At 33.1% G+C, this 17,076-nt stretch overlaps 3 protein-coding genes and 1 long non-coding RNA gene across 7 annotated transcripts in view; 3 read left to right on the top strand and 1 right to left on the bottom strand.

Annotated features, from left to right (window-relative positions):
• The window catches only part of LOC105124751 (uncharacterized), a 10,763-nt gene extending 9,356 nt beyond the window's left edge, over positions 1-1,407 (bottom strand). The window contains exon 1 of the long non-coding RNA XR_842113.1: positions 1,366-1,407. This is a non-coding gene — a long non-coding RNA (uncharacterized LOC105124751). The remainder of the gene's footprint in view (positions 1-1,365) is intronic.
• LOC105124753 (ethylene-responsive transcription factor ERF023-like) overlaps positions 1-1,865 on the top strand; it is an 11,745-nt gene extending 9,880 nt beyond the window's left edge. For both annotated transcript variants that reach the window (XM_011024865.1, XM_011024864.1), the window contains exon 3: positions 1,639-1,865. The gene's annotated coding sequence lies outside the window, so the exon portion shown is untranslated. The remainder of the gene's footprint in view (positions 1-1,638) is intronic.
• Positions 748-1,846, top strand: LOC105124752 (ethylene-responsive transcription factor ERF023-like). Its single transcript, XM_011024862.1, has 2 exons — positions 748-1,346; positions 1,513-1,846. The coding sequence occupies exon 1, from the start codon at positions 793-795 to the stop codon at positions 1,324-1,326; it is 534 nt and encodes a 177-aa protein (XP_011023164.1). The 5' UTR covers positions 748-792; the 3' UTR covers positions 1,327-1,346; positions 1,513-1,846.
• Positions 1,866-5,622: 3,757 nt separating the features above from the next.
• LOC105124749 (exportin-2-like) lies at positions 5,623-10,835 on the top strand. Of its 3 annotated transcripts, none has more exons than XR_842111.1 (3): positions 5,623-8,711; positions 9,947-10,013; positions 10,370-10,835. XR_842111.1 is itself a non-coding variant. In XM_011024861.1 (2 exons), exon 1 carries the CDS (start codon positions 5,802-5,804, stop codon positions 8,709-8,711), a length of 2,910 nt encoding a protein of 969 aa, XP_011023163.1. In that variant the 5' UTR covers positions 5,623-5,801; the 3' UTR covers positions 9,947-10,507. The 3 variants fall into 3 exon arrangements, 1 of the variants encoding a protein (XP_011023163.1); XR_842110.1 differs by having other exon boundaries at positions 10,113-10,507; XM_011024861.1 differs by having other exon boundaries at positions 9,947-10,507.
• Positions 10,836-17,076: the final 6,241 nt, after the last annotated feature.

Below are 17,076 nucleotides of genomic sequence, written 5' to 3'. Positions count from 1 at the left end.
TGAGAACATAATATATATATATATATATATATATATAGTAATAGGTTTTAAATTTTTTATTGAAAAAACATAACTTTTTTTTGTGAACATAGAGTATATACATTAATGAGTTTCAAATCTTACATTAAAAAAATATAATTTTTTTATTATAAACATAGAGTATATATACTACCGGATTTCAAATCTCACTTCAAAAAAATATAATTTTTTAATTATGAACATAAAGTATATATATTAATAGTTTTCAAATCTCACATTAAAATGCTACTATGTTATCTTTTTAAGTTGAAGTATTTAAACTAAAAGATTTTTTATTCCACATTTAAGAAAACATAATTTTTTTCTTCAAAATATAAAAATATATACTAATAAGTTTTAAATTTTATATTTAAAAATAAAACCACTAGGTCTCATTTTAGTCACATGTTGGCTTACTAGGTACACCAAGTTTATCGAGTTATTATACTGGCTTATTTTTTAATTATTTGAATCACTTTAACCCTTAAATCAATCGATTTCCAAATTAATCTCTAAAATCGATCGGATTTAATAAATGATAAACTAAATTTATTGCGATGTGTTTTTGCCTATGATTTTAGGTTTTTCTAATATGTTTTGTTAATCCGGAGGCAATTTATATGCTCAAACTCTAACAGTTTTTTAGATAAGGACAGTTAAGTAATTTACTTAGCTGTTGTTGTCTTGTTACCGTCCGCAACAAATATTGATAATGTCATGACGTACTAAGCCAACGGCTCTAAACGTGTATGGAGCAACTCCCGTTCACTGAAGATGACCCGACTACAAATTCCTGATGCTACCCGGGGAAGCGGCACCCGACACCCCGTCTACCGCGGTGTCCGAAAACGGAGGTGGGGAAAATGGGTGTCTGAAATTAGAGAGCCACGCAAGAAATCACGCATCTGGCTAGGCTCATTTCCTGTGCCAGAAATGGCAGCCAAGGCATATGATGTGGCAGCGTATTGTCTTAAAGGTTGTAAAGCGCAGCTCAATTTTCCTGAAGAAGTCGATGATTTGCCTATACCGTCCACGTGTACGGCCAGGGATATTCAAGCAGCAGCAGCAAAGGCAGCACATTCGGTACTGATTCCAATGAAAAAGAGCAGCGAAACAAACAGTGGTGGTGGCAGTGACGGTGAAGTTGCTGGTGATGATTTCTGGGGCGAGATTGAATTGCCGGAATTGCTGCTGAGTAATAGCGGGTACAGTTGGGATTCTTGTGGATGGAATACTACTCTTGCAAGTGATAATTCAACGTGGCAGCCGGATGGAGAGGGTCTACAGCCATCCATGGCATGTCTTTAATGTGCCTACATTAATTCCAGGCAAGTAGTAAATCTTCATGTCCTTTAAAATTGGCTGTGTTAATCCTCTCTCTCTCTACACACACACACACACACGGGTGTGTGTATGTTTTTTTTTAACAGTTAAGTAATTTGTTCTAATAAACTGAAGTGGCCCCAATAATTGTGAGTTTACCTATTTATACAGCTTACTTTCCTCAAATTGAGATCGTTTTGGCATCATACATGTGCTGAATGAGGTTTATGCAGAGGCGTTCCCCTCCTAATGAAGATGCTCTTGGTGGATGTAGATGCTGTACTAGCTATCATATACATCAACCTCAAAGCCAATTTACTTGAGTTTTTTAACGTGCAGTCATCGTATTCTCGGGGTAATGTTTTCTCTGGTTCAAATTCTTAGAGCAGTTTAGTGCATTGAAACAAGCCCTTCTCAGAACCGAAATATTCATGGAAGTCACTGTTTCATACGTGGTTTCTTTCCAGATTTAAAACTTAAAATAAATGGTAGAGTTCAATTTTAATGAAGCTTGTATTGACTTACCAGGTTCTAACCTGTATTGCAGAGGAACATGCGAGGGATAAATTGACACACTATAACTTTAAATTAAACATGTTAAATGGTACCCCCGCTTAGATTGCTAGCTCTTGATGTAGAAATGTCTGGTCCCAGCAGAGAGGTTAGGAGTCGCCTCACAGTAAGCACAGTGCAATTTCTTCTCGAGACCGATGTTTTGTCAAATTCGCGGTGCTAGAAAACAAAACCATCACAATAGACGGGAATATTCTTAGTCTTCAAAAGATTAATTTTGTTTTTCTTACTAGTAGACTGGGGAAATTAAAGATAACGTACCTTTACAACCTCGCCAACCAAACCAGGCTATTTATGTTCGGTTAGCGAGGGACAAGCATGGCGATACTTTATTGACATTGGCTGGCTATGGTGCGTAATCTCTCCTCTCAAGGCTCAAGCAAGAAGAACGAGGTCAAACCATCTAGGTGGTGGCCAAGTGGTAAAGACTTGGGATTAAGGGGTTTGCTCCCTCTGTGGTCTCAGGTTCGAGTCCTTGGTTGCTCATATGATGGCCACTGGAGGCTTACATGGTCGTTAACTTCAAGGCCCGTGGGATTAGTCGTGGTGCGCGCAAGCTGGCCCGGACACCCACGTTAATCTAAAAAAAAAAAAAAGAAGAACGAGGTGAGAACCATCTAGGTGGTGGTCAAATGGTAAGATCAAGAGGTTTGTTCCCTCTGTAGTTTTAGGTTCAAGTCCTTAGTTGCTCATATGATGAATTTTAGGTTCGAGTTCTTAGTTGCTCATATGATGGCCACTGGAGGCTTATATTGTCGTTAACTTCAGAGTCCATGGGATTAGTCGTGGTGCGTGCAAACTGACCCGAACACCCACGTTAATCTAAAAAAAAAAAAGAACGAGGTGAGGTGGTGATTATGTGGTAAGAACTTGGGATCAAGGAGTTTGCTTCCTCTGTAATTTTAGGTTCGAGTTCTTAGTTGCTCATATGATGGCCACTGGAGGCTTATATTGTCGTTAACTTCAGAGTCCATGGGATTAGTCGTGGTGCGTGCAAACTGACCCGAACACCCACGTTAATCTAAAAAAAAAAAGAACGAGGTCTTCGGAACGAGCATTAGCATGATTTGCAGAATGTGGATTTTACTGGGCTGTGGCTGAGGTAAAGATAAACAGCAGATCGGCAAATTGAAATGCAATCTTGCTCTGATTGCAAGGAAGACAACAAACAAGAAGTTATTCGCCGTCTCAATCCAGTATGCATAGCAAGGAAGACAACAAACAACAAGTTATTCGCCGTCTCAATCCAGTATGCGACGGACCACTCGCCTTTTGTTGTATGCTAGCCCTTTATTCAAGTCCTGGACATTTTGGATTCTTGGGTCATTAATTACATAAAACCAAAGTTGTTTTTTTAATCTTGACGTTTTTATTTATTTTATATTAGAGATTTCTTCTTTAACAAGGGAAAGATGAATTTTCTTTTTATAAATACATTGGAAATAAAAATTACTTATATAAAATATGAAAGAAAGAAAAGATAAATCACTATAATCTTTTTGAAAGATGATCAAATTAAAAAATAACTACTAATTTGAAAGTGTCCGGTAAAAGTGTTTTGGAAAAAAAAATGAAGAGAGGGTGCTATTTAACTTTTTTTTGGCATTTTGTTTATCAAAATATTTCTTTGTTGGACCAAAACTTTATGAGAACCATAAAATAAAATTTTAATAAAAACTAATGTTTTTATAATAACATAGATAAAGTTAATTGTATTATTTATTATATGTCATTAAATAAAAAATTACATTAATTAATAATATATATGGATTATATATGTTTTCTTATAAAATATTGTTAATAATTAAATTGAATATATAAATAAATGGATGATTAAAATTATTCCAAAAAACTAAGCTTAAGAAGAAAATGAAGATAGATCATGAAAGGCTAGAAAAAAATTGATCAATAATTTTATTAAAAAAATATTATATTAATATCAATATTACAAAATAAAATTTTAAATATATTGAAACTTTTTATTTCAAATCTTTAATAAAAAAGTAAAAAATAGACTAAATGATCAGGCTAAATGACCCAACTCTTGGTCTATTGAGAGATAAGAGCCTCATGCGTGGGCCTAGAAAGCCCAGCATGCTTGTCCTGGTCTCTTATTTCTTTTCTTTTCTGTTTTTAATAATTTGAGATGTTATCTATAATTTTACTTCCATGCATCATATTATCTGTCCATTTAGTTTCTTGCCACTAAATGGATCAAGTTTTTTTTTTAATCTAAAAATTAATTTTTAATCTATTTTTATTTAATGAGCATCCTTTTAATGTCTATAATTCAATTTAACAACTCAAAACACTCTAAAATTCATTAAAAACACACATAATAAAGCCTGAAAAAAAAATCTCTCAATTGTAGTTTATTTTTTTCAGCAAATTAAAAGGTCAAAATACACCTTCATTGAATTGATCTTGAGAAGAGGAATGCATTGACACAGAGATCTTTCATTTTGGTTCACGGAATATAGTCAACGGATAATTTTATATCTCCTTCATGTTTTTTCTGGCAAGGTCCTTCCTAGCATAGGGACTTAGAAAAATAACAAAATTAAATGGTTTGGATTAAAATGACATATTGCGTGATTTTTATATTGACCGTGTGGTTTCCCTGCTTTTTACATTTTGATTTTTGATTTTTTATATTTTAAGTTTTTTTTTTTTTATGGATTTCTCCTATCAATCATTAGGTTTTTTATCTTTTAAGTTTTGTTTTTTTTATTTTTATGGATTTCTCCTATCAATCATTAATTGAGAGGTAAAAGGTCCCGATTGAAAAAAGAAAAAAAGAAATAGAGACTAATGACAAAAAAGGTGATAAAAGGTCCCGATTGAAAAAAAAGAAGAAATAGAGACTAATGACAAAAAAGGTGAGGTGATTGAATGTTTATATATGAATAATATTTCCTTAAATTACTAATATATTTATATAGAAAATAATGTTTTAGGATATATTAATTTTATATATTAGCGCATATAATATTTTAATTTAAATAATATCGCTAGAAAATACATTTAAATACAAAACATGTTATATTATACAATAATCATATATTTTAAATCATATAAATTGTGTTGTAAAATTAGAATACTATAAAAAAAATTATTTTTAATTTTCTCCAAGTACCAAAAAATGATTATATGTATATAACATTGTATTTAAAATATTTATATTATGTGTATGGTTAGATTTAAAAAAAAAACTATATATAAATATATGACATAATAAATTATTTTTTATCATTACACTTCTTTTTATTTTTATATCTCATTCTTTTCTTGTAAGTAGTCAAATAGTTACATTTAATGTTCTATACATGTTAAATAAACCTGAAAAAAACCATTAAAACTTTAAAAAATAATTTTTTAATTTATTTTTCATGAAAAACATTAAAAAATATTTTTAAATTTATCATTTAAAAATAATTTACTTTCTATATAAGCCGCTTTAAAAAAAACTACATTCCATCAAATAAATAAATACTAAATTACGATAAACAAATTATCCATTTTAACATCATGGATCTACAAGTTTTGGACTAACAATAAGAGCTTGGACTCGACTATTTAGCTCAGGGCCTAGATAGCCGGCCCAATTAAACTCCCCTCTGTTCTCCGAGTTCTCTCCTTCAATCCCACGAAACGGAACCATCCATCGTCCACCAGAATAAGGCCCAGCCAGTCTACCACACTCTGTCTGTCACTCACGGTCAGAAACCCTCCAAAATTCTCTTCAAAAAATCCCTTACTTTTCCCTCTCTAGCCATTTCACTTTCCTCTCTCTCTCACACACACACTCTAATTTTCGCATTTCAATTTCTCAAAACCCCAGAGAGCTGCCTACACTCACAAATTCTAAAAAAATTCCCAACCACATCATGGAATACAATCCAGAGTTCCTCTCTCGATGTTTCCTCCACACACTCTCTCCACAACCCAAACCTCGCCGCGCCGCCGAATCCAAACTCACCGAACTTGCCAACCACCCCAACTACGCCCTCGCTGTCCTCCGCCTCGTAGCTGAACAGTCAATCGACGAACAGATCCGCCACGCCGCCGCTGTCAACTTCAAAAACCACCTCCGCTCCCGGTGGGTTCCATCTCTCGATTCCTCCTTCACTCCAATTCTCGACTCCGAAAAGGACCAAATCAAAATCCTTATTGTCAATCTCATGCTCTCATCTACTCCTCGAATCCAATCTCAGCTCAGCGAATCGCTCTCTCTTATTGGACAACACGATTTCCCTAAATCCTGGCCCACTTTGCTGCCTGAGCTCGTGTCAAATCTCCGAGCCGCTTCGCAGTCGAACGATTATGCTTCAATTAATGGTATTCTCGGTACTGCTAATTCCATTTTTAAGAAGTTTCGTTATCAGTACAAAACGAACGATCTCTTAATTGATTTAAAGTATTGCCTGGATAATTTCTCTTCCCCGTTGCTAGAAATGTTCCTCAGGACAGCGGCTTTGATAGATTCCATGGTTGGTTCAGGTGGGGGGTCTCCGGTTACTCTAAAGCCGTTGTTTGAGTCACAGAGATTGTGTTGTAGAGTATTTTATTCATTGAATTTTCAAGAGTTGCCCGAGTTTTTTGAGGATCATATGAAAGAGTGGATGACTGAATTTAAGAAATATTTAGTGAATAACTATCCTGTGCTGGAGAGTAGCGCGGAAGGATTAGGTCTGGTTGATGAGCTTAGGGCTGCGGTATGCGAGAATATTAGTCTTTATATGGAGAAAAATGAGGAGGAGTTTAAGGATTATCTGAATGATTTTGCGCAAGCAGTTTGGACTTTGTTAGGGAAAGTGTCCCAGTCACCGAGTCGTGATAGTTTAGCTGTCATGGCTATTAAGTTTTTGACTACGGTGAGTACCAGTGTTCACCATACTTTGTTTGCAGGTGATGGGGTTATACCACAGATTTGCCAAAGTATTGTGATTCCTAATGTGAGGTTGAGGGATGAGGACGAGGAACTTTTTGAGATGAATTATATTGAGTTTATTAGGAGGGATATGGAAGGGAGTGATATAGATACTAGGAGAAGGATTGCCTGTGAGTTACTTAAAGGGATTGCAACAAATTATAAGCAGCAGGTGATCAGTATAGTTTCTGTTCAGATTCAGAATTTGTTGACTTCGTATGCTGCAAACCCAGCTGCAAACTGGAAGGACAAGGATTGTGCAATATATTTGGTTGTTTCCCTTTCAACTAAGAAGACTGGAGGTAATTCTGTTTCAACTGATCTTGTTGATGTTCAGAGCTTTTTTGGGTCAGTAATTGTGCCTGAGTTGCAAAGTCAGGATGTAAATGCTTTTCTGATGCTCAAGGCTGGTGCTCTTAAATTCTTTACAATGTTTAGGAATCAGATACCAAAGCATCTTGTACTTCAGCTGTTTCCATATTTGACTCAATTCCTAGGTGCAGAGTCAAACGTGGTTCATTCTTACGCTGCAAGTTGTATAGAGAAACTCTTGTTGGTCAAGGATGAGGGGGGAAGATCAAGGTATACCTCAGCAGATGTAGCTCCAAATCTGCTAGTGCTGATGAATAACCTCTTTACTGCCTTAAGGTTTCCAGAGTCTGAGGAGAATCAATACATAATGAAGAGTATCATGCGGGTTCTAGGGGTCGCAGAAATAACTCCTGAGATTGCTGGACCTTGCATTGCTGGATTGACTTCTATTCTGGCTGAAGTTTGCAAGAATCCAAAGAATCCAATTTTCAATCACTATCTCTTTGAATCAGTGGCTGTTCTTGTAAGGCGGGCATGTGAGAGAGATATGTCTCTCATACCATCTTTTGAAACAAGCCTGTTTCCTATACTCCAGGAGATCTTGGGAAATGATGTGACTGAGTTTTTGCCTTATGCATTCCAGCTCTTGGCTCAACTTGTTGAGTTGAATAGACCACCCATCTCAGATATTTACATGGAAATTTTTAAACTTCTCCTGTCTCCTGATTCATGGACCAGAAATTCAAATGTCCCAGCCCTTGTGCGTCTTCTTCAGGCTTTCCTTGAGAAAGCACCTGAAAAGCTCAACCAAGAGGAGAGACTAGCCCAGGTGCTTGGCATATTTAACAGGCTTGTGTCAGTCCCTAGCACTGATGAACAAGGCTTCTTTGTGCTGAACACTGTTATTGAGAATCTTGACTATGGAGCCATTGCTCCCTATGTTGGTCACATATGGAATGCCCTATTCACACGCTTGCAAAGTAAACGCACAGTAAAGTACATCAAATCTCTTTTGATCTTCATGTCACTCTTTTTGGTCAAGCATGGCTTTGCAAACCTTGTGGACTCTATGAATTCAGTGCAAGCTGGTATATTTTTGGTGATTTTGGAGCAGTTCTGGATACCTAATCTTAAGCTGATCACTGGGCCCATTGAGGTTAAGTTAGTATCAGTTGCCTCAACCCGGCTTATCTGTGAATCTCTTACCCTTTTGGATGCTGGGGCTGTTAGAAACTGGGGGAAAATGCTGGACAGTATTGTAACTCTCCTCTCACGACCAGAGGAGGATAGAGTTGGAGATGAGCCAGAAATGCCAGATATTGCTGAAAATACAGGTTATACTGTTGCATTTGTCAATCTTTACAACGCTGGAAAGAGGGAGGAGGATCCTCTGAAGGACATAAAAGATCCTCGGGAATTCTTAGCTACTTCATTAGCAAAGCTTTCTGCTCTTTCCCCTGGGAGATTTCCCCAGATCATCAGTGAAAATCTTGATCCAGCAAATCAAGCAGCATTGCACCAGATTTGCAGCACTTACAATTGTCCGGTTGTTTGAGTGAGTAGCTATATTAGCTTTACATTTATCATCTCATATTCTTTGTTTCTATTGTTTTGCTTCTGTTTTTCTCAGTTGTCTTTTTTTTTTCTTTTTATGTTTTGGATAAGATCAGTAGCATTGCTCGTGTATCAGGAAAAAAAATAAAATTATGTCAATCGTAGTGAGTCTTTTAAATGAATTTAATTGCTTTGCACGTATACAGGGAATGCCTTATTTAACCATTCCTATTAACTTGATATAATGTAATTGGTTATCTTCACCGAACAATTGCAACAGGTAATAATGATATAATCAACATGATTTTTATACGGTGTTATGATTATGGTACCATAACCTGTTTTCATTGTGATTTTTTTTTTTAACAGACTTGATTGTTCTGTTCTCTTGAATGTTTCTGTAGTACTAATCAATGCATGTTTCATTGTGTTTCCTGCAAGAGAGGGAGAGGCCTCCTGAGAGTCTGCAAGTTTCTAGGGTGTACCTGCATCTGCTTTGTTTTCTCTTACAAAGTGTGAGTAGTGTAGATACTTGGCCTCTTGGTTGTCTTGTGTTTTGTATCATGCAAGTGTCATATTTTCTTTTCTCGTGTTTGTAGTCAACAAGACCCCTTCAATGCAAGGCTTCTTAAAATTTTCTTAACAGCATTTGGTCATTATTTCATATTTAATCTCAACTGATTCTTTAATGCCATGGCATTGTAAACTGAAACTGTGAATTTAAAGCCTGTGCTAGCAGAATGTTACAATATACTTGATTCAACAGGGAAGAGTGTTGTAAATTTCCAAACTGACTCGGTTAGCACCAACAGCATAGAACATATATGGTAAATTGCATAGTTTTATCACCAGTACAGTGTTTTTGTAGTTGAAGGCTATTAACATTATTTTATGAAGTTATCGTACAGTGTAGGAATCATCATGCTGACATTTCTGATAGCTTATGATCTTCTATGTTTGATTATTCTTCTCTAGAACTGGAAATTTGTACTTTGCTCATCAGATTTTTACTTTGCTTTGTTTTTTACAATCTTCCTTGAATCTATTGTTAAGCCCTCAGGAGATCTCATGTTATGGACCTGTAGCTGCCTTGTTTTGGGATGTCTTTGATTGTTTTAAATTTGCAATGCTAATTGCTGTTTGATGTAACATCTTTAACATATTTCCGCCTTGTACTTTTTAAATATACATGCAACTACAAGAGAGATCTTACAATTTTGTTGTGCTCTCTTTCAGAATCTCATGTGGGAGTTGAGCTCTGTTATGTGGCCATCAAGGTTTTTCATCACATTACAAGAAGATGGTATACTCTTTGCGTTGTGGTCAACTGGTTTTACCAAGTAATAAACTTGCTTGCAACTTCCTATGATATTGCAGTAATGACTTGATTTTGTGGCCACAGCCTGGCGGTGATTTCCTGAAGAGTTGATGATAGTTCCACAATGTGTTTTATGGGGTCTGTGTAACAAACCCCCGTTCAGGCTTTGTTGTGAAGAGTTTTTTCAATCTTGCTCGGCTGCATCTGTGATTTAATTTAGGCCTATATTCTTTGGTTAATTGAGTTGTAGTTTGTGTACTATACATGTATGCGTTGCTGTCAGCGGGCTTGTGAAAAATAAGATACCAGTTTTTGAAGGAATTAATTCGATCACAGTGCAGGTGAATTTTGGCTGATTTGCTGTTGCAAGGCTTCACAACTACTATTTGCATGTTCTTGTGGTAGATTTGATTTCACATACGATTTATTCCTGTTGAATGATGATGGTTCAAATAGAGATAAAGACTATGATAGTGGCAAAAATCTCGTGAGCACCTCGAGAGAACAAGCTATCCCAGCTTGATACCGTCAAGAATCCCCCACTATTATTGTATAGCAACACGTGGGTGGTTAAATAACATGGAGCTGCAAATTACACGGCTGAAAGCAGTGTGTACAAGTCCAGGACATCCCCTTTTTATTGAAACTTTCGTCTCTTGGCTCCAGCGTTAGCGTGTGGGCGACCTATGCTTTGATTTTTGTGTTTCATGTTCTTTAGAACTGTTTCAGACTTTTATGGAGCAGGATCTGGACTAGGAAAGGGTCACAAGGGCCCCAATTTATTCATTCAGGATATGTTTGATAGAATTCATCAGATCGTACAGAGGATTAGGGGGGAAATTGGAGTAAATTATGATTAGCCTTGAAATTTGAGAGGGGAATTTGAAGAGTTAAAAGCTGAGATTGGTAAAAAAAAACTATGGTAAGAGGCAGGAGCGATGGAGTGCTGATAGTTCTCACGATTCTCAACATTAGACAAGGAGACAATGACTTAGAAGTGTCCAATTAGGTCAAAAGTGAGTCATTATTTGTATGGAAAAAAAGTGTAAAGCTCATGATATTTTTTTTTAAATTAACACAATTAAAAATGTTGGCACAATAGTATAGTTTATACATGATATTTATAACTTGTATAGAATAGTGACATCAAACACACATTAAATTGGCATGAGAGAGGAGAATAAAAAAAAAAAGAAAAGGAAAAATCTTAAAGACACAATAAAGCTCTAATTACGGCACCACTAACATCATAAAAAATATGACAATAAAATTAATCTAATGATATCAAGAGAGGCCATCAACGGTGATCTAATTGTTTCTTATTGCTAAAGACAAGTGAACCACTTGCCATCTTTGATAACTTTAATGTCGTTGAATTCATTTCATTAAAAACTTTTTATGATACTAGTGGTGTCTCAATCAGAGTTTTGATATATCTATAAAGTTTTTTCTTTCTTTCTTTCTCTCTCTTCTCTCTCTTTTCCATTTAATAATTTTTCTAGATGTAGTTATTTAGAATAGCAGCAAACTATAAATATTGCATTTTTCAATCATAACATGTACAAATTATATTATTTTGATATTTCTTTTCAATTATAACATTCGTGTCGTTGGATTCGTCTCAATAAGATCATTTTTATAATACTAGTAGTATCATTATCAAAGCTTCGATATGTTTCCAATTTTTTTTTCTTCTCTCTCCCTTTTCTCCTTCCAATTTAATAATTTGTTTAGATGTAGTTATTTAGAATAGCAACAAGCTATAAATATTGCATTTTTCAATCATAACATGTATAAACTATGTTATTTTGATATTTCTTTTCAATTATGACATTGATATTATTTGATTCGGTTCATCTAGATTTTTGTTATGATATTAGTAGTATCATAATCAAAGTTTTGATTTGTTTTTTGAATTTTTTTTTCTCTTCTCTCTCCTTTCCATTTATAATTTTTTTTAGATGTAGTTATTTAGAATACCAACATGATATAAATATTGTATTTTTCAATCACAATATGTACAAACTATGTTATTTTAATATTTCTTTTTAAATGTGTTATTTCACCAATATTAAAAAAGGTGCTAATAAGCAAAGATAACAAAAGCCCATCCATTCATTCTTTTTTATGTAAATAAAAAACCTAAAAGGATGGGGGGAAAGCCCATGGCTGGGGTTGTGTTCTGCAAGTTATGAGACAAAGGCCAATAATTTGCTCATTAATGTTTAATAACAGTGCTTTTGGGAGGCCTCTCCAGCATTTACTTACTTTGATCGAACTACTATTCTTGTCACATGCTTGGGTCATCAATAATTTGGCTAGTACATGTCTCCATGCACGCTCATATGTGACGTGACATCTCAAAAATTTCTACGATTCAGCTTCTTTTCTGAATTTACAATTTTGAAAGTCACATTTATATCGTTTTAAGTCTTTTTATTATTATTATTATTATTTTATTTTCTCACAACTTAAATTTCTTCCATTTGATTATCCTAACCACATAAAATATTTTCTCCATAGCTATCTTTCCCGTTATGGGCACGCGAATCAATCCAGAAAGATACTAATTGATGCTAATCATTTAAGAATCATTTTATATTTATATTAAATTTTTAAAAATATCTGTAAAATCGATTTAATCCGGTATCAAATCACAAGATAAAGAAAATAATAAAGTTGAGAGATTATTATTTAAAATTAAAAAAATTAATTAAAATTCGCAAAATTTAAAAGGCACAATCATTCCATTTGGTTCTAAGCAATTGAGATCTCTGTGGAACGAAAAAAAAGCTTTTAATGATATAATAAGTTTATAAGTATCCATGCCTATTTTCTATTTGTTACTTTTTATGGGGGCATTGTTTTTCATATATCTTTTATCAATTAAAACATTATAAATACACATTTTTAAAGTACAATTAATTCTGGTAAAACGTTTTTAATTAGACACATTTTTCAACTTTTAATAAAACTTGATATAAAAAGATGAAGATGATAAAATGTTATGGAATAACAGTGTGGTGGTGGGCAGGTAACAGTGACATATCATGAGCAGATGTTCTATGAATAATTTACTCTACTTCATAAAAAGCTATAAAATATTATTGCTTCCCATTATTTAAGAGAGAGAAAGGCAGGGAGGGAGGGAGACCTCTCTTCTAGCTCGTCCTTGAAGCTCTCTGCTCCTACCCTTTAATTAATCCCTAAGATCTTCCATTAATGTGAAGTTCTTTCGCCATTTAAACACCAGACTGGGCTTTTCTTTTAAATTTTCCATTCTACGATTTGCTTCCTCTCTTGTTAGCTTGTGATTAGGTTCTTCAACGTTGTGTCCATCTAATGATGCAATAAAGACTTCAAGTAGCGGCGGACAACGAACGAGCCATTTCTACGACGATGATGTTAGGCGACGAATAAGTTTTTACAATTACCTATTCCTTATCCTTCACCTGATATAATTTGTATTCGGATAATGTTTATTATGCGAAAGTAATTGTTTTTAGAGTATTTTTTATTTAAAAATATATTAAAACAATATTTTTTAATTTTTAATATTAACACTTTAAAACAATTTAAAAACCAGAAAAAATTAATTTGAAACAATTTTTTTTTTCCAAAACCACCGTGTAATCTTAATAATGTTTAAAAGCATTTTTTAAATGCAAAAACAAACCCACCGGATATAATTTGTTTTTAAGATTACACGGTGGTTTTGGAAAAACAAAATTGTTTCAAATTAATTTTTTCTGGTTTTTAAATTGTTTTAAAGTGTTAATATTAAAAATTAAAAAATGTTATTTTAATATATTTTTAAATAAAAAATATTTAAAAAAATTATTAATACTACAATTACAAACACTACTCTAGTCCACAACATATCTCACTAATAGTGTGTGTGTATATTTTTTTTGAGCTCAACAAGCTTCCATTCAAATAAATTTATTATAAAATAATATAAAATCATTTTCAAAACCTTACCCAAGATTTTTTAAAAAAAAATGACAAATAATTAATATGAAAGAACCATGAATTGCATTTATTAGTTTGTCTACAGCGCTCCTAAACTATTGATTCAGCATGGTTAAGTTAATGAATGGTAGAGACATGCAAATCGTTTTTCGAATTCCAACAGCCTTTGTATGTTACCAGTAGAGGTACTTACTACTGTCTGAATTTAAGAGGTGCTATCGTCCTTGAACCTAATTCTGCAGTTGATGACTGGCTCAAGCACGATGCGACACCTGTCCTGGCTCCTTTCTTCTCTTTATTATGAAGAGATCTTTCCTTCTGTAGTGGGCCTTATTTCTTCATTCCAGGAATGAAAGAAAGGCTTTACATCAAGCCTTCTGGCCCTCTTCCTTATAATCGGCAGGTGCAATTTTATATTCAGGTCCGTTTGAGAACAGGTGTTTTATTAAAATTATTTTTTTTTATTTTTTTTTAAAAACATTTTAAACCTTAATAGCTACCAAACTTTCAAACAGATTTAATTACAAAATTACTATTTCTCTATATCTTTGCAAGATGAAGTTACTAGTTGATTGATTTCGTCGGAATAAATAAGGAGCTTGAAAGGAGAAAATAAAGTGGAGTATTTAGTATATTTTGACTTCTTAAATGACATTTGAAAGGAGAATACCAAAAAAAGAAAGACACTTATATAAAAGAAGAAGCAGTGTAATATAATGGTTGTCGAATGTAAATAAAGGAAACTCCCTTTTATTCTTAAAAAAGAAAGTAACACTAAGTTGGAAAACGATACCTCCAACTGCATCTTGTCCAATCGTTCCTGATTTTCTTCCAAATGCTAGTTTCTTTCATCTTTCCCAGGGTAACCAGATCAGCATAAGATAAATGTCCCTTTCGGACCACTTATTTTTAACATTAAAAATAAAAAAAATTAGTTGCCCAGTAATTTTGATCGAGAGGGTAAATACTAAAATTTTCTACTCAAATTCTTGTTTTATCTTAACTTCAAATTAAATTATATAAAAATTTTCTAGATATGATGTTGATTGATTTAAAAGATCTAAAATCTCTCAAATGACTAGGTTTGGTATTTAAAAAATTAAAATTAAAAATTAAATAAATAAAAAATAATTAAGATGAATTGAAAAAGTCAAATATCTCCCCATTTCAATAAAATCTATATTTGTTATGGTTATAAATACTTTGAATGTTTATAATTTAAAAATAATTATATAAATTTTTTTTGATATGATATTTATTGATTTGAAAAATCTAAAATAACTTAAATGATCAATAAAAATATAATTTAATTTAAAAAAGATGATCAATAAAAATATAATTTGATTTTAAAAAGAATTTTAAATCAAAACTTAACCAAATAAAATTGAAAAAAAAAAGACAAATAATTAATATGAAAGAACCATGAATTGCATTTATTAGTTTGTCTACAGCGCTCCTAAACTATTGATTCAGCATGGTTAAGTTAATGAATGGTAGAGACATGCAAATCGTTTTTTGAATTCCAACAGCCTTTGTATGTTATCAGTAGAGGTACTTACTATTGTCTGAATTTAAGAGGTGCTAACGTCCTTGAACCTAATTCTGCAGTTGATGACTGGCTCAAGCACGATGCGACACCTGTCCTGGCTCCTTTCTTCTCTTTATTATGAAGAGATCTTTCCTTCTATAGTGGGCCTTATTTCTTCATTCCAGGAATGAAAGAAAGGCTTTACATCAAGCCTTCTGGCCCTCTTCCTTATAATCGGCAGGTGCAATTTTATATTCAGGTCCGTTTGAGAACAGGTGTTTTATTAAAATTATTTTTTTTTATTTTTTTTTAAAAACATTTTAAACCTTAATAGCTACCAAACTTTCAAACAGATTTAATTACAAAATTACTATTTCTCTATATCTTTGCAAGATGAAGTTACTAGTTGATTGATTTCGTCGGAATAAATAAGGAGCTTGAAAGGAGAAAATAAAGTGGAGTATTTAGTATATTTTGACTTCTTAAATGACATTTGAAAGGAGAATACCAAAAAAAGAAAGACACTTATATAAAAGAAGAAGCAGTGTAATATAATGGTTGTCGAATGTAAATAAAGGAAACTCCCTTTTATTCTTAAAAAAGAAAGTAACACTAAGTTGGAAAACGATACCTCCAACTGCATCTTGTCCAATCGTTCCTGATTTTCTTCCAAATGCTAGTTTCTTTCATCTTTCCCAGGGTAACCAGATCAGCATAAGATAAATGTCCCTTTCGGACCACTTATTTTTAACATTAAAAATAAAAAAAATTAGTTGCCCAGTAATTTTGATCGAGAGGGTAAATACTAAAATTTTCTACTCAAATTCTTGTTTTATCTTAACTTCAAATTAAATTATATAAAAATTTTCTAGATATGATGTTGATTGATTTAAAAGATCTAAAATCTCTCAAATGACTAGGTTTGGTATTTAAAAAATTAAAATTAAAAATTAAATAAATAAAAAAAATAATTAAGATGAATTGAAAAAGTCAAATATCTCCCCATTTTAATAAAATCTATATTTGTTATGGTTATAAATACTTTGAATGTTTATAATTTAAAAATAATTATATAAATTTTTTTTGATATGATATTTATTGATTTGAAAAATCTAAAATAACTTAGATGATCAATAAAAATATAATTTGATTTTAAAAAGAATTTTAAATCAAAACTTAACCAAATAAAATTGATAAAGTTAAATATCTATGCATTTCAGTAAAATCTGTATTAGTGATGGTCATAAATACTTCGAATGCTTATAATTTAATAATAATTATACAGTGTACCCTATTATCAAGTGTACAAAAACACAGGTGGGCGTGAGGAGAAAAACCATAGCAATAGGGGCAAACCCTTTCCGAATTGTGGGGCACCTCAAATTTGCAAGGTTTAGGGTAGCGAAGGAGCACAAACTGAATTGGTCTCCACATGGGGTGTTCGTAGAAGATCACCAGCCCCCACCAATCATGAATTTTGCCATTATATTATGCTGCAAAAGGAGGGCACTTTGTCTAGAGAGCGGTCAACAGCTCTTTCCCTCTCTT

This window comes from Populus euphratica, unplaced genomic scaffold, assembly GCF_000495115.2.
Source record: "Populus euphratica unplaced genomic scaffold, PopEup_1.0 scaffold32.1, whole genome shotgun sequence".
NCBI lineage: Eukaryota > Viridiplantae > Streptophyta > Magnoliopsida > Malpighiales > Salicaceae > Populus > Populus euphratica.
This window is presented reverse-complemented; position numbering and strand designations above follow the sequence as displayed.